General features: G+C 43.6%; 2 protein-coding genes across 13 annotated transcripts in view; one reads left to right on the top strand and one right to left on the bottom strand.

Moving 5' to 3' along the window:
• Positions 1-4,503, bottom strand: part of PPP2R5E (protein phosphatase 2 regulatory subunit B'epsilon) — a 73,085-nt gene extending 68,582 nt beyond the window's left edge. Inside the window, exons 1-2 of one of the 3 annotated variants that reach the window (XM_015287890.4) lie at positions 3,846-4,503; positions 1,003-1,166 (exon numbers count right to left, since the gene is read on the bottom strand). In XM_015287890.4, the coding sequence (XP_015143376.1) occupies positions 1,003-1,159 (157 nt within the window). In that variant the 5' untranslated portion in view covers positions 1,160-1,166; positions 3,846-4,503. Of the gene's footprint in view, positions 1-1,002; positions 1,167-3,509 lie in introns of all 3 variants that reach the window. The other 2 variants (XM_015287891.4, XM_046942448.1) reach the window with 2 other exon arrangements.
• On the top strand, positions 4,102-23,042 carry LOC101747773. 10 transcript variants are annotated; one of them, XR_006939467.1, is made up of 3 exons: positions 4,572-4,674; positions 13,983-14,150; positions 18,949-23,042. XR_006939467.1 is itself a non-coding variant. In XM_040701596.1 (2 exons), the coding sequence occupies exons 1-2, from the start codon at positions 4,102-4,104 to the stop codon at positions 5,903-5,905; spliced, it is 771 nt and encodes a 256-aa protein (XP_040557530.1). In that variant the 3' UTR covers positions 5,906-7,188. The 10 variants fall into 10 exon arrangements, 1 of the variants encoding a protein (XP_040557530.1); XR_005860323.2 differs by having other exon boundaries at positions 8,490-14,150; positions 22,582-23,042; XR_005860325.2 differs by having other exon boundaries at positions 8,490-14,150.
• The last annotated feature ends 1,622 nt before the right edge of the window (positions 23,043-24,664 follow it).

Raw genomic sequence — 24,664 nt, 5'->3', positions numbered from 1 at the left:
TTTGCAACTAGTCTGTTCTTATGAAGAAGCAAGGATACGAACCAAACCAAAGTGCAATCACACATTCATTACATATTTCAGTAGCGATTACCAGATTTATCAAATGGGTAGAGGAAGAGATCTGGGAAATCTACATGCCCACAAAGCAAAAATGAACAGGCCTAATATTAAACCTATTCATCTTTCTATTTTCCAAAATGATCAGCACAAATTGTGCTTAGCTTCATTCATTGTAACAGAAAAGAAGAACAGCAGTGAAAAAAAAAAATCACAGAACTGAGTAAGGAGGTGATTCCTTCTGCCACACCAAACGTAATTCTGAGAGAAGCTGCTGGCCCCTGGATTTGTACTGAAATTCAGTGCCAAACAGGATTTAGAGGAAGCATTCGAGATATTAGAGAGATACTGTCAGCCTTTTAAGAGCTGTAAGCTGGATCATCATTTCCTTTCCCAAATTAGAAGTTAAATTTTCCCGCAGCAACTCAACTGGAGCGGGGATACGCAGGCTGTCCTCACAGTAATGTCTTGCCTAAGACCTGATCGTTTCTCTTGAGATGCTGCAGTGCATGGCACCTTTCAATTCCAAAACCCAGCAGAAGCCAGGAGCTGCGTGCAAGTTTCCCCATGCTCACAAGGCAGCTTGGCCTCACCATAACTATTGCTCAGTTTGTGTATCAGCTGAGTATTCACAAACTAAAATACTCACACACAGCCTGGGTGCCTTGAAAATTCAAGTCATCATACGGGTTAACATTAGCATTTGAAACTTCCAGAAGTATTGCAAACAATTACCACACCCTCAAGTCACAGATAAAATATTCTGTAGAGCTTAAATACATACATTTCTGGCATGAAACATTCCTCATTACTGGCAAAATTTCCATGCAATTTCTGGCAAGAGAACACTTTGATTTTAGAAGTCAACCGTAGAGTACAACTGTTTGGAATTATGGTTTTTAGGTTTTTTGGGTATTTTTAATTAAAAATCATTCTTGAGCTTACCTTTCAGCAGAGGCAGGGGAGTTAACTCAATAGGCTTGCCCTGAGACCTAAACTGGGAGGAGCTTTGTGACCTCTTCTGTCTGGCTTTTCTGACGGACTTCCGAGAAAATCCGTCTACTTTATCCACTGATGGAGGAGTAGTTGGTGCTGAGGACATATCCCTACTGAAGGAAAACAAGTATTACAAATATATTCCAAAATTGATTAAGTAGGTAAAGATTAACTGACATTTTCCAACCCCCTTGCTCTGTCTTCACCCTTCTCATTCTGACAGCTTACCCAGACAGAGCGTTTGGAGAGATCACCCACCAATACGTATGCAGGTCTTATGGAACAAATTATAGTAATAGTGCAATTGTTCTTCTCTCTCCCTTGTTTTATCTGCCTCACATTTAGCAAAAACCCTACAGCAGGAAAAATTCTGACCTGATGATGACATCATTATGTCAACAGAACTTCATACACCTGTAGACTTGACAAAGGATTGAAGCTTTGAACTACATGTTACGTGAGACAAAGTAACTTGAACTCATGCTGGAGGGCGCCATGCAAGCTAAATGATGGGTACTCAAGAAGGTATGAATATCTTTTTCACTTGAGAGTCATCAAAAGTGCTCAGGACAGAAGAAAAAAAAATCAGTTTATTTATCATACATACACACAAGACCTTATAGCAACATTAAAAAGTACCACAAAAAGTACTGCCACGCTTCACAATTTCACTAAAACTGACAAAATTTCACATACTGCCTCCTTACTCTCCATTTCAGACGTCCTGTTTTTGTACCGAATCTCTTAACACACAGTTATTCCACATTCTGGCATTTCAGCAATAATAGCAGTATGGTACCCATAATAGTTCTAAGGGCACAAGCCAGACAAGGTTTGCAGAGAGGCAGAGCGCCAAAAAGGTTTCTGCAAGCAGAAGTTTGTTTGTTTCCCAACTCTATCAGCTGGCCTGAGAAATAAGTATTGCCTCTTCCTATAAAACATGCCCTGGTAGTGCTGCTGTAACTAATTCCATATTACTGAGAAATACCAAAAGGAAGCTTTTAAAGAGTGGAATCCTCCAACCAGCTATTGTATTTAGCAGCCTGTCTCGCCTGTTAAAAAGGCACATTGCATCTTGGTGCAATACATGAGTAATATTTCAGGAAAACAAGATAGGAGGAATTTCGGCCTACATATTTCAAGCAGCTCTGCATACAGTTAACTTTACCAGCATGTGCACCTCTATTATTCGCATTAGTAACGCCATTATTAGGCAGAGCACTCTGCCAGTTTCAGTAGGGCCACACACTCGTGCAAAGTTAAGCATCGGCATAAGCACTTGCAGGATCAGGGTCTTAGAACATGTCCTTGGAAAGCATTACTCATCCTCAGTGTCTGTTGACTTCAATTACCAAAGTGACTCGCAGGCTAAAAGAAGTTGATTCCACACGATCAAGAACACTTTCAAGTACTTATTTTATTAAAATATTTGGTTACTCATATGCTGCATAAATTATTAAAGCCATTGAAACAGACATTATTTGCATCTGTCTTTAACAAGAGAAGCTTTAGAAAGCACAATTTAGGGCAACTGTAAACAAGTTCAGGAAGATAAGAACCGTTTAATGCAAAATTATATATATGCGCACTAAATCTCTCAAAAATGGAAGTACAAATTCCACAGCTTCTCCAAGGCAGCATGTGCAGCACCAGATGCTGAGCTGTGCAGCTGGCATTACCGTCACGAGAAAGCCTTACACCATCTTTTTCATTTTTCCTGAGGTCCTCTGCACCACCAGCTTCTACTTTCCAAATATAATACGCTGTCGGCAACGCGATCCCATCCCTTACACTGGATTTGTTTGCCATCCGGGGGGAAAGAAATGCCCCCATCAGCGGGGCATCCAGGCCCCAGCCCAGATTAATAAATATAAAAGTCTGATAAACTGAAATAGAACGGCCTGCGCTCCAGCACCCGCTTCTGAGGTTCCAAAGCTCCGCCAAAAATGTATACAAGCACAAAGTTACCTGTTACATAAACCCAAATTGTGGAAAATAGCAGCAGAAACACACAGCTAAAAGCCGGATCCGTTGGCCTTGTTTCATCTCATCGAAAAGATTCCTCTGCCCGTCACGTGCACGGCCAAAGTGTAACCATCTCTGCACTCTCTCTCAAGATGAAATCACCAAAATAATAACAATGCTAATAACAACGGGCAGGCAGCGGAGCGGATGGCCCAGCTGCAGGATCACGGTGTCAGCACGGAGCCTCACCGGCACTTCTCCGCTGTAAATTTAGTAACAGTTTCCCTCACCTGCGTTATAAATTATTAAAGCCTAATTCTAATTCCACAAGGCTGCATCCAGCCTGACAACCCCGTGGTAAACACCGATCCCTTTTTATTTCATCCCTCCGAATGAGCCTCCGCTCGCCTGAACGCACTGTAAGGGCGAAACACGCGATTCCAACGGGGTGGGGGGGGTTAAGGAAAGAAAAACAACAAAAAAAAAGCAACCTGAGATTATTTATTGCGTGGAGGAAAGCTGTGGAGCTTAAGCGCTGTTTCTCCCTACGAGGGGTCGTAATCTCGCAGGATGGAGCGCCGGGAGGAAGGCGAAGCCACGCACCCCAGATGGGAGGGGGGGGGCGAGGCGAGGGGACGTGAAAATAGCGACGGAGCGAACCGGGAGGGCCCGGGGCCGCCGCGCCGCCATCCGCCGCCTCCCGCCCGCTGCCATCGGCTGTCATTTCCCGGCGGGAGCCCCGCAGCTGGAACATGTCCTCCCGCAGCCCCCTCACCGCCCCCCCTTCCCCCCCGGGCCTCCTCCTCCCCACGCCGCGATGGAGTTACCTTGACCCTCCTGGTTGAGAAGCCGGAGACGGGGGGGAGGCGGCGGCGGCCTGAGCCGGGCTTGGCGGAGCGCGGCCGATGCCTGGAGTGCGGTACGCGCCGGGCTCGGTCCCCGCCGCGGCGGCGCAGCAGCCTGTAGGCCTCGGCGGCGTTGGCGGCCTCCCCGGCGCAGGGCGGCGTTGGCGGCGGCTTCAGGAGCGGGCGGCTGCTCGGGCTGCGCTCAGTCCCATGCACTCGGCGCGGCCCCCTGCCTGCGATGCCTGCTGCCTCACTCACATTCCCGGCGGAGCCCTGCGGAGGGGCCCTGAGGAGGCGGCAGAGGGGAGGGGGGGGGCAAAGGGGGGGGACGCGGGGGGAGCCGAGCCGAGGCGAGGGGGAGCGGCGGGCGCGGTGCGGGCGGCCCGGGCGGCGCCGCGAAGGGAGGGAAGGCCTCTTCCGCCGGCAGCTGCCTCAGGTGAGTGACGGGGTCCCGGTGGGCGTCTGGGTCGCGCTCCGGCTCGCTCCTATTGTCACTCTCAGCGGGCTCCGGCCATGGCACTCGCTCGCACACACACACACACACACATACACTCCTTCGCTCACTCACAACCGAGCGTGCTGCCACCGCCCCCCGCCCGCGGCCCGCCCTCCGCTCCCGCCCACCCGAGCGCCGCCGCCGGGACGCGCCGCCTCATTGGCGCCCGCCGCTGCCGCCGGGACAGCCGGGAAAGGAAGGGGAGCGCGGCCGGAGGAGGAGCGGGTGGTGGCGGCGACGGCAGCAGCTCGGCGTGATGGCGCGGTCCTTCTCGCCCATCCCTGGGCCGGGCGGGAGCGAGACACATCGGCTGAGGTAAATACCCTGAAATCTATGAGGTAAACCCCCCTATTCCTGAGGTAAAAGCTAATATTCCCGAGGTAAAGCCCCGCAGTCCTGAGGTGAAACGCCGCACTGGGCCCTGTGCGGGGCTCGGAGCCCCTTCTCGGGGCTGCGGGCGGGACGGTCCCACCGCGGCGTCCAGGGCCGTGCCCTCAGACGGACGCTCCCTCAGCGCCCGCCGTGCTCTGTGAGCGCCCCGCACGGCTTCCCGCCCGCGGGGCTCTCCAGCCAGGCCGGCTCTCTCACCTTTCCTAAAGTGTATTCATAGATGTGGCAGCCAGCGCGATGGCTGGGTGCAGGTAGCATCAAGAACTGTTGGAGTTTTGTTTAAATTTGTTCACTCGAGGGGCCTGATTTCTTTCAGAACACAAGCAGTGGTGTTCACGTGGCTGCTGTGTTTAAAAATGCTGTTCTCTATGGCGTTTGTATTTCTGGTAGGAAAAAAAAATGAATCCTAGGGGCTGCAGTGCTGGGTTGGTACTGCCAAAGGCCCCTGATGCATGTGAAGGGCAGTTTGAGGTGGTTATGTCTCCTGTTTATTTGGGTACTGAGTGCCTAAACCTTGAAAATGATCAGTCCTGCAAAGGATACCCACTTCCTGCCCACTCATTTACTCCCCGGAGATGTGGGCAGTGTCGGTGTAACAGAGGAGTTAGGACCCAGATGGATGTAATTGAGAGTGATTGGAGCTGTAGGCAAAGCACTTTCAGAATCACTGACTGCCTAGTGAGTTCTCTGCTCCAGTCCTCACTGCGGCCCCAAAGGGAAGCAGGAACTCAATAAATAAAAGCTCTCTGCTATGGAGGTATAGCTGTAATAGATACAGTTCTGCTTCGCATCTCTCAGTGTGCCTCTTCCCTGTCTCCCCTAATTTTTGCTATCTATGCTAAAATGAATTCACTTCTTTTCCTTCTTTCCCCATGAGTCCTAATTTTGGTCCTCTGAACGTGCATATTTTTTTTCCCTCACTTTTTCTCAAAACCATCCACATTTTGCTGAACCACAGCACACAGGACTGGACTCAGCGCTACAGTCAAGTCCGCCAGCATCTGCTATGTCATGCCCATCACAGACTGTATTCCAGTTTACACACGCCAATACAAAGACTGTTCAGACTGATCTATTCACAGTATTGCTGACCTGTTTTACCCCATCATCCATTTCTCCTGACCTACCAGTTATTTCTCCTTCAAGTAGACAGTAATGCCACTCAAGAATGATTTATTGCAACGGTCCTAATCATTTCCCTTCTCTTTTATTGCTGGATAGACGGACAATCAAGCAGTCAAGACATCTTTTAAAACAAAGTTCCACATGCTTTTAAGTAAGAAAATAGTAAAACCTGTCATCTTTCTAAGTCAACTGTATTCCTGGGTTAGAACTGTGCTATGGTTACAGAATTATTTATACGCAATTAAAACTTTCAAGTTCACCTGAAACAACTTAACTGAAATAATCTAAATGCAAACCGCGGTCTGTAACAAATAATTTAAGTCAGTTTGTTGTCTATATCAATGTTAGGTAAAATTTTGCTTAAAAAAAAAAAAACTAACTTCCCGTTGCTCTGATAAATGAGGAACCAAACCTGCAGATGCACATCTTTTGCCTTCTTACATGTACTTAATTCTGTTACTTTTGTTTATTAGCCTCATTCTGCAGCACTCTGATTTATTCACTGCCCCCTGCGCTTGTTTCCTTTGGGACTAAACAGTGCATTGGGCAGCTCATAAGGTTACTGATGTCAAGACTGTAAAAGGGAAGTTCTTGCAGAGAGTGTTGACTGGACAGGCTTCTTAGATGAAGTTGAGCATGTCATTTTAAATGGTTGTGCTTAAGTCTTCCCATTATCAAATTAAATCTGTCTTTGTTCAGTGTTAAAAATCTAAATCGGAAGTATGTGATACGGTTATCTATTGAAGTGTCTGTTGTAGAAGGGCTAAAACTCAAGACCACTATCCCAGTTCGCTATCCTGCCTGCAAGTTTTTACTTTTCATTCTGTCATTGTGAAATAGCTGTAGAATCAGTTCTTCACTATAGCTGCACAACGGGTAAAGAATGCATTCAGATAGTTCAGTTTCTCTGAAAACCGCTTCATCCGTTTTTGTCCACTCTGACTGTGCAAAGCACTTTAACCATGTGTTTTATATTAAGTGATACTTGTATGGTAACAATTAAAGACAAATGCAAGGTTTCTGGTGAATAAAGAAGGATCTTACCTTTTCTTTAACACTTGGCCAGCAGAGTTTACAGAGTTGCCTTCCCATTTTTTTCCAGGTTGTCATCTTTTTTCTGTTTTGGTCTGGAAAATCTCCATCTGTGAGGAGATTTAGGATCACAACATAAGATACAGTGTGAAACTGTTAATATTTAGAAGAAGCTGTTACTTGGCTTTCACCTATTTTCTTCTTGGTCTAGGTTTTGTAAAGCCTAAAAATGATTGCCTGAGTCCCAGGAAGTGATGGAGAAAAATAAATTAAAAAACCTAAGATATTTCACATATATGGATATTTTGTATATACTGTATATGTATAAGTCTAAAATATCAATTTGCAGGAGTACAAATTAAATGTCATTGGATAAGTTTCACAAGGAATGAAGTTGTACATGCAAGTGTGTAGGTCTGAAAATAGCCATGCATGCAATATCTGCACCCCTTTCTGGAGATCTACAAGAAATAAAGTTTATCACTGTATCTCTCTTGCTGTCAAAGGCACAAGATAAGTTTATTCTTTTAAAAGTTACACTGCCTTATTGCTCTACAAAATGGATTCTTAAAACTGCATAGAAAGGAATTTTCATGGCCAGCTCTCCGCCAGTCCCTTTTAGCACCCCAGCAGTCAGAACAGCAGTCAGGAGCCCTCCAAAACAGGGATTTTGCACCAGTGCCTCAGATTTGTTCCGCTTCACGTTTTTTGTGACTGAAGTTCCACTACAGACCATCTGTTATGGCCACTCAGGCAGGAATACAAGCTCACGTCCACACTGATGTTCTGTCTGCTCTTTACATAGAAACTTATCAAACAGGACTGCTAAACAGATAACAGTGTGGAAGACCCACTCTACTGAGCAATAAACACAAATGGATTTAACTGGAGCTTGTAAATGTTTCAGGAAACACATGCAGTGTGCATTTGTCTACAGTAAGGGTCATATAATAGTCCATAAAGATCTCCTGTAAGTCAAAAGGAGCATTATCATTGGGCCTATGGGATTAGTTCAGATATTCCCTGTACCGATACTAGTAAGCAAGAAAAGATGTGATCTCCCCAGAGAACTAATTATTCAGGCCAGCAGGAAGAAAGACCAGAAAGAGAAAATGTTATGGAGGAAACAGCAGTGCTGTTTGAAGAGGCAAATCGGCGTGTGAACAAGGCTTTTCTGTTGCATCAAGGTGAAATACTGCATCAAAGTAACCGTCCTGCTCCATCAATTTGATTGAAACAGCACAATCTGACATTTTTTTTGTTTACTTTTGAATCAAATTTTTCTGGTTCAAAAAAGAAAAATTATTTCAGCTGTTTACACTGCAGTTGATTTCTGCTTCTTATGCTTCATATTTTGGAGGGGAATGGTATGTCCAATTTTTGGGCAATGTTTATGATCATTGCCAAATCTCAGTAGCGAGAAGCTTGTGCTGCTTGTGTCCATGTTTCTCCATGTCTCAGCTATGTGATAACACCGTCCATCCCCTCAGGAACTGAATTCCTGATACACATTTGGGATGAGGATTTTAGGGTCACAGACACAACTACCCAAATGGGAACTAATTCTCCTTCTCTGTTTATAGACACTGCATCACTTGAAGTCTGTTTCTGTAGTCAACATGGTAAGATAAGTGGGATCTCACTCGCCTCTGCAGCTGGCTAGCTGCCTCCTCCTAGCACAACAAGCCTAGCTGCTTTCACTTATTCCCCAATTACCTTTTTTGTTCTTTTTTTTTTTTTTTTTTTTTGAATCCTTCCCCTCCCCCAGCTTCTTTACTTGCCTTCTAGCCCCAGGCACTCCTTTAGGCTTAGTTTTCTGAGCTTTTTGTTAACTTCCCTTCTCTGCCAGTTTCACTCTGCTTGCTTCTGGCAGTGTAGTGTCTTCCTCGCTGATGTCTCCAGCTGTCACTCCCTAACCTCTGGAGGTTCGAGGTTCCAGAAATCCCTGCATTCTGAGGGCACCGCCTGTGGGGCTGCCTCTGGGGGCTGAAAGTGCACGTGGAAATAGGGCAGCAGCCCATGTGCTTCATTGTCCCCTATACAGCTGGGGTATGCCTGAATCCCAGTTTAAACAGCTCTCCTTCCATTTCTTCTGTTTCTTCGCTTTTTGATCAAGCCTCCTCATTTCAGTTATCTCCTAATTTAAAGCCGTCCACTTAAGATGAGCACCCTCTGGTCTGGTGCAGCTTCCTACATCACCACGCTCCAAAAGGAACAAAATGGATACAACAGCAGTATGTGGTTGAGGTGTCCAACAGTACTTGAAGCGTGTGAACTGCTTTCATAGTGCTTCCCAAATCTCCAGCAAGGTACCTACCAGTTTCACTCCCAAGCTGGGTGCTTCTCCATGGTTCTGAAAAGAGTTGATAATATATCTGAGATTTTCAGAAAGCACAGAGGCACTGAAGACTGACTAGGCCAAGGCAGAATAATTTTGTTATAAAAGAGAGATAGAAAGTATTCCTGTTGTATCTTTCTCAACTCTGCCTTCTTTGTTCTATAGCACAGCTTTGACCTATTAGATACTTTTAACATTTTTAAATGACAGCAAATCAATCATATAATGGCAAGGAATGGAAGGGACCTTCACGATCACATCACTCTATAAACTTGAAAAAAAAAAGGTGTTCATTTATATTCTGTAGCTCAACTCAGCATTGTAGGGAATGTTTAACATCAGAGGGTCTTAAACCACGTAAATGCATTTAAAATATAAGTCCTAATGGGTTCCAAAGCTTGCAATACAAAGCTAGACAGAGGAAGGAACTGTACAGGTGCCAAGGGCATCTCCATGGAGCTTTTGAACAAACTGTTACAGATGTTAGGAGCAAAGATACTTTGAAAGAAATGGCTAAGTGCTAGTTACAGGTATAAACACAAATTCTCAGGGGAGTCTGCTGCATCAGCAAGACTGCCCTCATGCTGAGCAAAACAAAGTAGAGAGTTTGGGAAGGAGCTGTGTGTTTCCCAGTCTTAAATTCTGAGAAAAATAATAGACAAAGGCATGGCAGGAGGAAGAACACTATAAATAAACTGCAGCAGAGGCAGGAATCTAGCAGGAGGATAAGCTTAGTTCACTGAGTGATGGATGTGATAAAGACAGCTTAAGAAACTGCAATTAGTATAGGCCAGAAAGTATGATTTCTCTGCATGGAAAATCAAGATCTGGAGCAACTTGGAGCAACATTTTAGACTGGAGATAAGATTACAGTGAAGGAAAGGGTCTTATTTCAAAAAGGGCTCTTGGCCTGAAGAAGGGAAGAAAACAGGCAGGTAAGTAAAATCCTTTCTTTCCATACAAGAAAAGAATATTCTTTGGCTGTTTCCCACCCTGGAGGTAGTCCCCCTCTACAGCCACTGTAAGCAAGGGAGAGACATAAGCACTACAGTACAGACACAAGCCAGTCAGTGTTGCTGTCCACTCCCTGGCTGGCAGATATTGCAGTAGAAACATTACCTGGAGAGGAATCTATGAATATTGAAATAGGAAGGCTGGAAGAAGGAAAGTTATAAGAGCATTTTCTATAGTCCAAATCCACTGTCAAGGTTAAGCAAATTAGGGTAATTTTACCACTGAGAAAATTATGTGAACAGGGAGAGATCTGCACAGGAATTACAGATGCCATATAAATGACAAGAAAGAAAGGAATCTTCAGAAGGGAGTGGGAACAAGAGCTGAAATCGTAAAGCTATGAATCCTAGAAAAATGCAGGAATTGATCAGATTTAAATAGAAAATAGCAAAGAGCAGCTTAATATCCTGACTAAGCAGACAGTACAAAAATAGATAACTGGAACAAGAACAAAAATGGTGTTCCAGCAACTGCTGGAAGTTTAAAGACTTCGTTGAGAAAATGAGAATTTCTCACTTTAAATGAGCACATTGATATAACTGATCTTTTGAAAACACTGAGAAGGGTTTGTATGCAGGCCTCTGCTGCGTGTGATGACAAAAAGAGACTAGAATGTTAAGGTTAGGAAAGAAACAGAGTAAAATGGGGAACATCATTGTACAATCTATCACACATCCTTATTCTCATCTGTGTGTAATGTGGTATAGATTGTATTCAGAAAAAAGAATACAGAGAAGGCAAAGAAAAGAGATGGCCTGGTGCAATTGCCATACAAGCAGGGGATTCATATACCGGGAATCTTGAACTTGCAAGAAGAAATGTGGGTATAATTTGGCAGAGGTCTGTCAGTATCGCGGATGGAGAGGAGATGGTGAATGAGTGACTTATTTTTTCCAAACAGTTTTGTATTATTTGATCTCGAGTTACCTGGCAAGGAGAAATACTACAAACTAACACATCCTATTACACAGGCAAAAGGTATAAACAAGTTCAAAAATTAAGATGTGCTGAAGGACACCAAGGAGATTAGATTGTCCTTGCGCTTGAACAGGATAGCATAATTGCAACATACATTACATATACAACACATTAATGAGTTTGGAAGCTTATTTGCCAGTAGATCCAAATGCAGAACTATTAGCGTTACAAATCTCTATGTAGAGAAGTCTAGACACCAGATTCAGAATAAGATAACTCAGTAAATATAGAGGAATTTGAACCAATATAAAATCTGTGACGTGTTAGGATAAGATTTGGCATATTAAATTATTAAGTGGCTACATTGACATTTTATTCAATCCCCATACTTACAGAGCTTTCAACATTCGTCAGGGTCGGGGTTTCCAAAAGGATTTATAGCAAGAAAGTATAACCAAGACTTGAATGAGAATAGATCAAAAATAGCATTGAGGTTTATTTTAAGAGAATGCAAGGAGGAGTTAAAAACATCATTTACAAAGGCACCACAAAACACCTCTGGAAAATTCATTTTCAGCTATATTTAGTACATTAAAAGAAATGGTGGCTCTCACTTGAGCTATATCAGCTCAAATACAGATAAAAAATAGTCAGATTACATAGACTTGTCTTGAATAACTAAATATTTAATGCAATTGTGCACTTCTGAGTCATGTTGCCCAAGGAGGCTGTGGATGCCCCATCCCTGGAGGCATTCAAGGCCAGGCTGAATGTGGCTCTGGGCAGCCTGGTCTGCTGGTTGGTGACCCTGCACATAGCAGGGGGTTGGAACGGGATGAGCATTGTGGTCCTTTTCAACCCAGGCCATTCTATGATTCTGTGTTTGGTTTTAGTATGCATCTTTTCAGGTGAGTTCCTGTCTCTAAGTAGTCTTACCTCTTAACTGCCATTTCTGCAGGTGTATATCTGTACTTAACATTTAAGTTCATCAAAAGTATGTTGAGACAATGAAATTCTAATGCTGAGAGCTTTTAGTACACAAATAGCTCTTCAGTACAAAGAGCCCTTCAGTACACTCTTCCCTGCAAAATTTAGTCTAGAATAATTCCAGTGTCTTAACTTCATTTAACTCTGATACCTTCCTAAGCCTTGGTCTTGAAAATGTATCCTCATCTCATAGCATGAGTGTTAGACACCGCAAGGACAGCAATGTCTGTCTGACTGCAGTTCTACGGTGTGTTTTTTCCCTTATACTGACTCATACCTAGATCGATTCATATTATGATCTTAGGTTCCTTTTGTGAAAACTCACTGCAACCTCATCCAAGCCCTCAAACACTGCGTACGTAAGTCAGATCCTGGAAAATATGAAAAAAGAGACTTTACTCCAACTTCTATCTAAAACATCTATTGCTGGAACGTGTTTAATTTTATTTGATTTACAATACTTCACTTTTTTCTTTCTTGCCAAAGCCAACAGTAGCTGTTGCTTATGCTGTTTGCCGTCGTCTCCATCTGCATCTTTGGTTACTTGTTGCCTTCTTGCTGCTAGCATTTGCAGAAGTCTGCTTGCATCTCTGGGAGTCTTGCAACTCGGGGCAGTTTTTCCCCTTTGGTGGTTAAAATTCACAGTAGCATGAAATGATTCGTACTGTGAATCACATTTTCCTATAGCTCAAGGCCTTGGCCTGGTCCCCTCTCAGATGCCTTACACAGTGCTCTCTGCCAGTGGCACGGAACACCTCTGTCTCATCTACAGAGGTCCCGGGCTCACGCTGCATGTGCCAACATTTCAGTATTGTTAGTAACACCAGGTTCCATTTTGGGGTGTTGATCTCAATGAACCTCATAATTTTACTATGTAGAAACTGGACCCTTTCTTATCTTACCTTTCCTTAATTCTTTCTTTTGGAATGATTTCCATAAAGCACCCAGGAAAAGTCAATTTTGCCTCCAATTTAGCACTGCATTTGTTTCAAGTTTTTGTCTGACCCGTTTTCTGCGACTGTTTACTTAAGTGATTACGTATTTAGGTGCATGCAGGTATATTTTTAAGGCTCTAAATCTTGCTCAAGTCCAATTTATACAAATGCCCCATTTAACACATTTTCCTCTGGAGCTTAATGTCCCCGTTGTCTTATTAGTATTGTGACACGCCTGCTCATATGAGGCACATCCACTGCACATCTCAATAAAAGTAAACATCCTGTGTTTCTCAGCCTTCTCTAAACCCCAACAGATGGCTGCTACTTTTACAAACTGTGCTGAATAGAATGGCTCACGTTTCCCTTACAAGAGTCTTATTTCTGGAATCCAAGCCCAGTGTAATTCTTGCAGCTTGGAACACAGATCTAACCACAGATCAGTGGAGCCTGCATCAGTCCCGCATGCTGACTCTTCTCAGCTCAGATCTGCTTGCTTTTTGGGATGGATGTACAGGGAACGTATTTGGTATTTCTGATCCATCCGAAGCTGCAGGATGACTAGTAATGGCTTCCACATGTATGTCCTTGATCAGCAAACCTAGGGGTCCTTTGTGCTATACGTCTGTCAGAACCTTTAATGTTCATTTTTTTTTCCCCAGACAGTGTTTTTTGGAGATGTAGGATATTCTTAGAATGACTGAATTTCACCTTAATGCTCAGAGCCAGCCTCTGCTCGGGATACTGTCAGAAGGTGTGGGAGATGTCATACATTTTCACTACCTTACCTAGCGCTCAGCAGACATATGCCACAGGCGTATGGCTTAGGCTGATTGTGCAGCAGCAGTGCTACACTGATGTTGTCTGTTCTTACCCCCATCCAGGAATCAAGGGCACTTCAGTGCCTGGGTGAACTGGCAGCAATGCCAGCTTGAGACTTTACCCTGCATGCGTGAAGGGGATGTGTTCAGGAGCATTCCTGTCTCGTTTTTTTCCTCAGAAAATCATCTCTGGAGCTACTTCGGCTGCAGGTCAAGGCAAGCAGTTCCTATGTAAGTTTTACAGCAATCTCGGGGCAGTTTAGGAATGGTCTTCATCTTTGCCTGCTGAAACTTTTTCTCCACTGAATGGCAGGCTTGCAATCAGCTACTTGTTCCCACTTTGCAGTGACTGAATTAAGTATCTAATGAAAAAAAGAAAAAGCTCCGGAGAGACCATCTTGTGTTCTTCTGGACCTTCCAAAGTAGGTTTTTTTTGCATGGAAGATTTTCAGTGAGCTGCACAACTGTTAAGTAGTGCCCAGAGGCCCTACAATTATGCCATTTGCTTAGGTATGTTTATGTCAGGCTTAACTCTGGAGAATTAAGAAAGTCCTTATACTTCTCCAAATATACTGTCTACCAAAATAGTTGAGTGCAAGCTAATGGACTAGCTACCCTTGTATACTTTCATCACCAAGACCTTGTCTGATTCATGGTATTTGGGGGATATTTTTTTATCATACCAACACAGAAACACAGAACAAGAGACTGGCTACAACCCAAAACCCATCAAGTCTTTTTTATTTCCTAAATCGGTTATTTGCACTTCCAATTCCCTTTACCATTCATGTGGTATTTTTTTGTGTTGGTTTTTTTTTTTAACAGACTAACCATTGTTATGCCTGTTTTCATTGTGTTTAAAGTGGGTCTTTTTGTACCATGTCATTTGCATCGTATCACTTCATGCTTAGCCAACTTGTCCTTCAGCTCACTGTCTGATCACTTCTGAGTGACCCCAGAGGCAAGAACTGTGAAACCAGAGATTTGAAAGGTTTCTCACCAGAGTTCTGGTCATGGCGATGGCACTTCTGATATAACTCCCAGTAATGGTCACATCCTCTTGGAGCAGTTTTTCTGTTGATCAAAATGTGTGACTGGTTTAAGCTGAGACTCTCTTCAGCCAGTCTTGCAATGTTTCCTTGAAGAGAGGTTCCCGGGGTGGTTATATCCATTTTCCCATTAATGGGACTAAGCGCCATTGACTGGTGTACACAGCCAAAGAGTTTCCTGAGAGGATGTGTTGGCTTTTTGTTTTGCTTTGTTTTACAAAAAGTTCTGCTCAGAAAAATCAATATTACAGAAAAAAAGCAACCTATCAACATTTTCCAGTACATATAGCAGAGATACCATTTGCTTTACCTAGACACACATCCTGGCCACAGAAAGATGGGTACTGAGAGCAGATGAGCTACTTGCATTCATTGACCTCTGCCAGGAATTTCATATATTTTGTTAACTGCAAATCTTTTAGATTTTTAATCTAAAAGAAATATTTTAGGACTGCTTGTACTGACCCTCGTGCAGGTACTTTTTCATAAACTAAGAACTGCAAAGTTTTATCTACTTTTTGCCCTCAATTTTCACTTTTTTTTTTAAAGCACAGTCATACTTCAACTCCTCCATTGAGTTTTTCCAATTCAGTGAAGGCATCCCTGAACCATCTTGTCTGCAACACTAAGGCACATCCTTATGTTTGTAGACTTCCCTGGCCACCTGGGCAGCTGAACGACAGTACAATCATAAGGACTATAGAAATTGACTCTATGCCTTTTCAAAAAATTATGCACAAGTGTGCTTGTGTAAATATATCATGAATGTTATCAGTGGTCACATGAGGCATCAAAATCTGTTATTCCTTACACAGAAACTTGGATACAAGTGTGACCCAAGCCAATAGATAATATATGATTTCTACAGATATTTGTTACAGTGAAAAGACCATAGTGTACAGCTTTACAAATTTTAAGTGGGAGAGAAACTTTGTATGAAAATGCTAATCATGACCAGAGCTTCAAACACGTGCTGTGAGAAGCCCGTAGTAAGCACACACAACCTCTCACCCTTTTACCCCATATTCATACACAGATCCTACAATGTATGTATCACATACATCTAGCTCTTTTCTCTCTCCAGCTAATTTCTAAGTACTGTGCATGCTTTACACTATGCTGAAATCTGTTCCAGCCAGTCAGGCTACTCTGCTGCTACAAAGGATAAAAGCAAGGTCAAGCTAATCAAGCCCAAGAGGATAGCAACCCATGTGGCTATTAAAGAAGGTTACAGTAGGCTCAGAGTTGTCAGGAGAGACATACAAACAGCTCCTTATGAGTGTAAATAAGGCAGATTCAAATGTGTTTAATTGTGCGTGCCTGTCTCAAAATCTGGCTCATCGTTCTTCTTTCCATTTCTCACTCAGGGTCACCAGTGCCTGAAAACACTGATATGCCAAGGAAGCCAATTCCCTGTGGGAGCGTGACTGTGCTCCTCACATAGAAATTTCCCCTTCTGTCACTTGGCATAGTTCAGTATGTGACTTGCTAATTCAAAATATAAACAGAGAGGAACTAGGGCCAATAGTTGAAGAGCTGCAAGCAGAATTCTCAGTCCTTCCCAGTAAGTGAATGATACCTCCCCTCTGGAACCATCACCCATTTCTCTGGTTATTTTAGCTTAACCAGTACCATATCCTTGGAACTTAGGAGGAAATGGGGAAAATGCCATTCTCAAACACATGTTTTAGGCTGAAAAAACAAACCACTCAATGTCTGCAGTTCATGATACATAATTTAGCAGGCAAGTTTGTCTCCTCCTATAGTTCTTTTGTTCCCATGAATTGCTTATTTCCTTTCTTTCTTTGTATCATTTTCTCCCATGACTTTGTTGTTCTTTAACACCTTTTAATTATAGTATGAAATACATAAGCGTGTATTTAAATATATCTCAGTTCCTGCTGCTCTCATCCCAGTTACAAATGCAATTTAAAACCCTTACACATATTTATGCACCATTCATCAAGCTTCTAAGGAAGAAAAAACTTTCCCGTATGCCCTCCTTTACACATTTTTCTTCATTTCCATGAACGAGGCCTGCTGCAGCTTTGCAGGCTTTGCCTGAAAATGGATAACGAAATGAAACATCCATGTTAAACAAATGGAAAATATGGAAAATACACTGAGAGTACAGACAGACATCTTCTGAAAGCCAAACTCAGGACACTGCCTTTCCTTCGGTTCTTTATCTAACCCAGTGAGTGCTCTCTCCCAGCATGGCAGTGAACTTCAGCAGGAGGCAGTAATGATGTTTTAGAGTAGCTGCCGTAGTAATGGTGTATCTTCTTTCCCCTCCTGCAGCAGGCTGGAGCACCTGGTTCTGCTTTGGAAGGTGAAACCAAGAGGTTTCTTGCTCAGAGGCAACACTGTTGAACATGTGGGGATTCTTTACTAATGGTTATGGCATCTTCTTTGCTTGGCATATCCTGAGGAAGTGCTTTGGTAATTGCTCCACTCTACTACACAAGTTGCTCATTTGGTACTTGCCAAATTCTTCCAGTGTCCATCTGCAGCTCGTAACACTTTCTTGACACTCTATCCATCAGGGCAACCAAGTGAGCAGGGAAGTAGCTGCAAAAGCTTCTTGCTTCTTTGGCTCCCTCCTTTGTTCAGAGGAGTTCGTCTGCACTTTTATTACAAAAAATACTCAAGAATTAAGACAAAGACCCTCATCCAGTGTGACTTTTCACTCCCAGAACTGCACCTGGAGCATGGACCACATCCACACAGTTCTGAACCAATCCAGTGCTGCTCACGGCTCACATTTCATTTCAGAGCCAAACTTGGAAAGCTCAGGCTAGCAGTTGCATTTTAAGGGAGCTGGGTACATCTTTTAAGTGTTTGAATTTGAAGTTCAAAGTAAGTATTTCAAATAAAGGGAAGCTGATAATTTATGGCAATACAGAGGGCATGATGCCTTTAATAGAATTATTAAACTGAATTAATGAGTGACTGTTTTTCAATAGGGAGAAAGAAAAGGGAGTAGAATGCCATGAAAGTCAGTGCCCCTATCCAAAGAATTAAAAAATCAGTTCTCCTGATTTTCTTCAGTGAAATAATTTTGAGGAGTGATGCTGTAGTAAATGAGCAGCTCTCAGCAGTTTGCCATCCTGAGTCTATCGGGGTATGTTCACATTTACTGTCATACATACAGATAGGACTCTGATGGACCAGAGATGGTTGCAGTTCTTCCATGCTCTTTGTGAGCTTATCTTCCTGAAGCCTTCACACACTCACAGGAACCATCAAACAAGTGCACCACTTGGTGGGTGCTAGAACTTTCCATCTGCCTGCTTCAGAATCTCGGCTCTGAAAGCAGAGCTTCCATCTCAACACAAGGAGAAAATATTCTCGCTATAGGTGTTGGAGCACTGACACAGCCTGCCCAGAGAGGTTCTGGAGTCTCCTCTTTGGAGATCTAAAGCCACCCGGACGTGGGCCTGGCCTGCCTGCTCTGGGTCTCGCTGCTGGAGCAGGGGTTGGAACAGCCGGACCCACATTTGTCCACAGCTTAGAAGCTCAAGAATGCTCACTTTGGAAGATATTTTACATATTTTGGCAAACAAAGGATGGAACAAAATAAAATAAATGCCCCAAAGCCCTTCAAGAATATTAGTACATAAATAGTAATCACGCTCAGTAACGCTATTATGAAAGCTATTATCTGTTAATCACAGTTTAGTCACTCAAGGTTGATTTCAGAGCAACTTCTTTCTGCCAATATCCCAAACCAGCTACACTTCATCTTAGCTGAAGTCATCTTCACATGGCTTTCTAGATTAGGTTTTGGTCATTCAGGCTACAGGTTACAATACATGAACAGCCCACTTAACAGCCATAGCAGATCCTACCTGGAAACTGAGACTGAGGAAATAAGAGCAGCAGTTCTTGGTTCTGAAATAGCCTGCCAGTCAGAAGCATTTTACCTTTTTGCTTCTGGAATGGAGACAGACGTAGTAATTGACATTTCTGGTCATCAGGAGCAGCCAAATTCAGAAACACCAGGAACACAGATGAGAACGACAGTGATTTTCCCCACATCCATTTGGCTGGCAGCGAAGAGGAGCGATCCCATGACTGTACAGCACAGACCAAAACCAGCATGAAGCATTTCCGTTCTCAATTCTACAAAAAGTCCTTTGTCACTTTGGGAAAGTTCCTTTAACATCGTTTCATATCACACTAGTTCCCTCTGAAAGCTGCTGCTAGAGAAAGTTTTGCAGGCTGAAGTCAGATTTGGACTAGTTTAATGCACGATGCTGAGTCTACATGCATACCAACCTGAGTAATTGTGTTGCAAGACAACTGACACTAGGATTTATTCTAGGTAGTATTTTATTTGGGACGGGGTGCAACCCAAATGGTAGAGGAAAAAGACCAGAAAACTGCCACGATCATTTAGTCTGGTAAGAGATAAAACTCATTGCTCAAAAACAAAATGAAGTCCAGTCTTATTCCAGTGCTATGGTGTCCCGTAGGTATAGGCAAGTAGCTGGAATGGTTAATTGTGCCCCTATCCCCCATTATGAAGTACCTTATTTCCCATTTGACCTATGTTTTGAATGGCATCCCATTTCAGCTCGCAGGCATTCATCCTGTCAGACTCTGACTATTGTAATAAAACCTTTTATTACCAAGTTTTGTCTCTGTATAAAGTCATTAGCTGAAGAACAAAGTCTGCAGCACTCACAGGCTGTGGAAGGAGGGATATTCCTCGTTACATCCTTCTGCCTTCATTCCGTGGTTTTCTCCAGCACACAAGCTGTAGGAGCACGGGGTCTGGCAGGGGATGAGTTGTGGTGCCAGGGCTCATACTTTCCAGGATCAGATTTGGACCACAGGTCCCAGAGCAGCACTTGCCCCTCAGTACAGTACAGAACAGGACCCCATCCTCAGAGGGCCCTCACTCACATACGTGCACTCCAGAGAGACCACGAGCTTCCTAGAATTTGAAATACGTAGGATTCAGGCCAGCTCAGGATTTACAACTCGCATTGGTAAGTAGTGGTACTGGCACTTACTGTATGTTTCCTTATGGGGAAAGCAACAAATGCAAGAGAACTTGAATAGAAATGAAACAGTGATAAAAACAAACATTGGGGAAAACATCAGAATACAAATTTGTACTCCGAACATTTAGTGCTAAATCTGGATGTGCGTCAGGCTACGTTAACCAGAGACAGGAAGAAGTTCAGAAATGGTCAGTCCTAGATGAAAAGCGTATTAGATAGCTTTCCTTCACATAACTACTTGGTAAGTGTCCCCTTCACAAAGCACACTTGACAGCAGGTTCATGGTGCAAGGGAAGCAGTTAACAGCACCAGCACCAACTCCTTTGCGGTGATTGTCCCAGCTGTGCAGCTGCCCCGTGCAGCACTGGTAGAGCTGGTGGTGCCCCGCACCATTGGAATTGCACTGGCAGCTTTTCCTGCTGTGTATTACAAAGCTTTCAGAGGCAGCATTCCTTACACCTGGGGATTTGTAGCTTTCTGAAAGGGCAACAGCTGCCCGTGCTCCACCTGAGTGCAGCTGAAGAGTTGAGGTCTGCAGCTGAGTGAAGACAGCTTTTCTCCCTTACGTTACTTAACAATAAAAGGGAGACAGAGGCAATGTGTCTCTTTAGCCAAGTTATGATTTTTCAGAAGAGTTTAGGGTGTGCTTCATGTTTTGCAGTGGTTTTCCATGACTTGGGGAAAGCCTACGTGTGTACTGAGAAACATCTTCAACCTTCCCATAATAAAGGCCATGAATGACTGCAGCTACTTAAGACCTGCCCTGGTTTCTAAGATTTTAAGGGTGCTGTCAGTGGCTTTAGTGCATTAAATACACCAACAGTAATCTGCCAGTAACCAAACACCTGGCAGGAAAGCACCATGGGTTTGTCAAACTTCAGTGAAATGAAACACTTGGTAAGGAACAGAGATGACAGAACAAATTACAGCAGCACTCCAGTGCAGCCTTCACACATCTCATGCTGTTATCCCAACCGTGCATGGCAGTAAGAGCCACTGCTGTTTATAAAACACTCAGGAACACAGCAAGCAAATTGAGTATTCAGCAGTGGTCAGAAGGCAGCAGCCTTTACATGCCCCTTTGGCTCTCACTTCAGCCACCTCTTTCACATCCATTCCATTCCTCAGGCTCTGTAGAACGGTTTGAGTTGGAAGGGACCTCTAAAGGTCACCTAGTCCAGCTGCCATCCAACGAAGATGAACAGGGCCTTGCTGTTTGTGTTCCAGCCTTTGGCTCTTCAACAACAGACCACAAACAAAAACCCATCAGGATTGCTTTAGCTTCACCCCCAGGGAAGAGCCTTCATGTAACTTTGCCTTGGGGCTACTTGGTCACAGCCTGGAGCCCATGTCTCTGGTTTCTTCCTCTTGCATTCAACCCAACCCACTGCTTCCAAGTCGGATTTATTGCAGCCTGCTGACGATGTGCAGCAGTCCCACGGACACTGCCCAGCCACACTGGGGTCAGACCAGGAAGATACCACCTCATAGCTCCCAAACGGAGTTATTGATCTGTGCCAGAAGACTCAATGATGACTTTAGCTGCATTGCGACATGGCTTCAGCTCGGGCAGCAGGAGAGAACGTGGGATGAGCACAGCAGTGTTTCACTGGGACAGGGAAAGCTTGGGGTTTTCTCAGCCCGCCACCTGCCCAGCTGGCATTCTCTCTTCACTCATCTGTTGCTGTTCAGCTGTGTTTTACTCCCTCTGGTGCATTGGCTGCACCTCCAGCCACAGTGCAAGGAGAGCATACAGCAACACGGCTCAGAAGTCAGTCAGTGGTACTCACTGACACAGGGAAGAGTTTCTTGGGGAAAATAAAGATAAATGCCATTTTATATCACTCGCTATGAGCTGGTATTCTATTCATAATGGTTCTCGAGAACATTCTGCTCACGAAATGCACAATAATGAAACCATCCTGACAAAAAGAGAACGTGTATCGTATATACCAAATGCTGCATTTTTCACACTCGTGAATTGCACTTGGGTTGTAAGGGCCTGAAGTTTTAATTTCGCTCCTTGAGAACAACTATGTAACATACCTTTAAAAGTGAGGGGGGTTATTTTTAGCCATACTGGAGATAATGGAAAAAACCTCAAATCCTGTCTAAAATCTGGGAAAAAATAAGCTTTGAATGTCAGAACGCCATTTCCTTCCAGAAGATTACCAATGGTTTATTATTCCAAGCGTATATTTAGAATACTCCACTTTCATAGTTGCTTTAATATCAACCACGTTAAAACATTTCTGATAGCTGACTGATGGGCTCCATAAGCAAATCCCAACCTCCCACACCTGTCCCATCACACGGACTGCTCGGAGCATCCTTCCCGTGTGCGCACACACACGTGGACCCTCGGCACGTTTCTTAGGCACACGGACACAGCGCTGTGCATGAAGAACACGTGGCCCAAAACGTCAGCAAAAAAAGCACAGCCCTGCTTTGGGAGCAGTCGGCGATGTCCCTGCAGCAGCCTGGTGATTAAAAATGTAGTTTTAAAACTGTGTTTCCTGTTCCTTTGGTGCTGAGCAGCTCTCGTGCCATGAGTTGGAAACCAAACATCAGTAACGGTTCTCTCTGTTTTTTCTGCTATAGGTCACCGACGTGAATATACTTTATTCCCCTACACTTTGGATAGGCCAACTGAACATTCTGGTTTGCACCCACATTAGGTAACACTGTCGTCTTTCTTCTCTGAGGTTTTGTTGGAGGTCTGAGGAACACGAGAGGACAAGAAACACCTGTGTGGAGGCTCAGCTGTCCAAGCAGCATGGAAAAGGTGTTAAGAACTCAGGGGGGGGGGGGGTTATATTTTGCAAACAAAAGGAGGCTCATTTCCTCTATTTGCTCATCAGAGCTTTAGGTGCAAAAACACGCCTGGAGCTCGTGAAATACCTTCACTTATGTCTGTATCTACCAAAATTCTTTATAGAGCCATCTGAAAAGTATTTGATTTTTCCTTTATGAAATACTACAGAGCTTTTCTGAACTGTTTCATCAAGCAAACCCTTAATAAAAAACACACAGACCGACAGGAATTGCGGGCTGTAATCAAATCTTGGGAGTTTGGGTGTTTTTTTCCCATATATTTGAAGAGTATTGACAGAACAGTCAAAACTGCCTTCCTATTGCAGCTGTAGTTAACCCTCCATATGCTGACTGCCATGTAAACAAATCCAGAGATCAGCAAGTCAGTTTGGTATATCGCACACACCTGCAAGAAACAGCAAGCACTTACACTGTATCTCATCTGAATGCAATCATGGGACATTCCAACAGTTTAGAAAATAAATGGGCACAAGTTTGTAATTGAAGCACCATAAAGGTCTGGCTTTAGAACATATGGAACAACAGTAAGGTGAAAACTGTGAAACACAAACATCCTGGATGGCAGCGAATGCAGAGAAAGGAAGAGAAAGGAAAGTACGTGCCACTGAGCTGGCTCATAACAACCCAGAGCTCCCCCACTCACTGTCTGGCCATCCTGGCAATAGACCACAACGCGAATGTTAAAATAATAACACTAATAAAAGTAAGTATGGATTCAGGCTTATTTTAGCCAATATGTTTTAACAAAACATCACCATTCATTCCTTGGCACGGGGGTGGGATGCCTGTGTGCTCCTACTGCGTTCCTTTATCGCCTTGATACTTTCTGCTCTCTGCAAAGGTTAGGGCAGCAAGTTCAATGGAACTATAAGAATTAATTCCAACAATCACATAATTGTCTTGTTGCTCTAATGACAAACACATACAGAGAACGATCTGAGATCCCTGTGAGTGCTGTGTTAATTGTTTCGTATCCAGAGAGATTCCTCTGACAGTTTCTTAAAACAAGTTGAGCATCACAAATGCAGCTCTACATCTTCTTACTGCAAACCTACAGCTACACAAACTTCTGGGAATAAACACTGCAAAGAACTTCCCACTATTTCTCCTGATCCCTCATGTATCAGTCCTAATAAGCCAACACAATTCACCGAGTTTGTTGTTACAGTGAAGCCCTGAGGCTTCCTTCCTCAACTCCATCCCACAAACTGCTGTTAGAGAACACTGATTAAGGTACAGTCACTCCCAGGTATCTTACCTGTTACATATACAGTCACATCCAGCTATCTTACCTGTTACGTGTGCGTTCAGTGGGTTTGAATCTGAATCTGAAGCAGCAAACATTGGCATGCATCGCACTCCTAGGAGCTCAACTCCACTGATAATTAACAATTCCTGTATTAAAAACATCAAGAAAAGTGAACTGTGGTTCTGCATTTGTGCTTCAGCTTTAGTCCAGTGTACTTCTCAGTACGAATGATGCCAGGTACACTACTTAGAAGGTAACAATCCTTTGGTGATCTACTGAAACTGTGCTTAGGTTTTGTTTGTTTGTTTGCTGTAACGTTTATTAAATATTTAACCTCCTCAAATGATTTAAATTAGCACAGAGAACTGTCTTGAATTCCTCCTAGCATTTCTCATTACCTGTTCTGACTTCCTATGGCAAAAGGCTGTTCCAACACCACCTTTATAGGATTTTTAGCAGCATCAAATCTTTATTCCAAACATAAGAGGTAAGACTGATACTGAAAACTTAATGCATTCCCATAAGAAGATTGGTGCCAAAATTGCATACATAGAATCAAAATGATCTGTATTTTCTGCCATTCAGTTCCCAGAAAGGTAG

The sequence above is a fragment of the Gallus gallus genome, chromosome 5 (assembly GCF_016699485.2).
Source record: "Gallus gallus isolate bGalGal1 chromosome 5, bGalGal1.mat.broiler.GRCg7b, whole genome shotgun sequence".
Classification (NCBI taxonomy): domain Eukaryota; kingdom Metazoa; phylum Chordata; class Aves; order Galliformes; family Phasianidae; genus Gallus; species Gallus gallus.
This window is presented reverse-complemented; position numbering and strand designations above follow the sequence as displayed.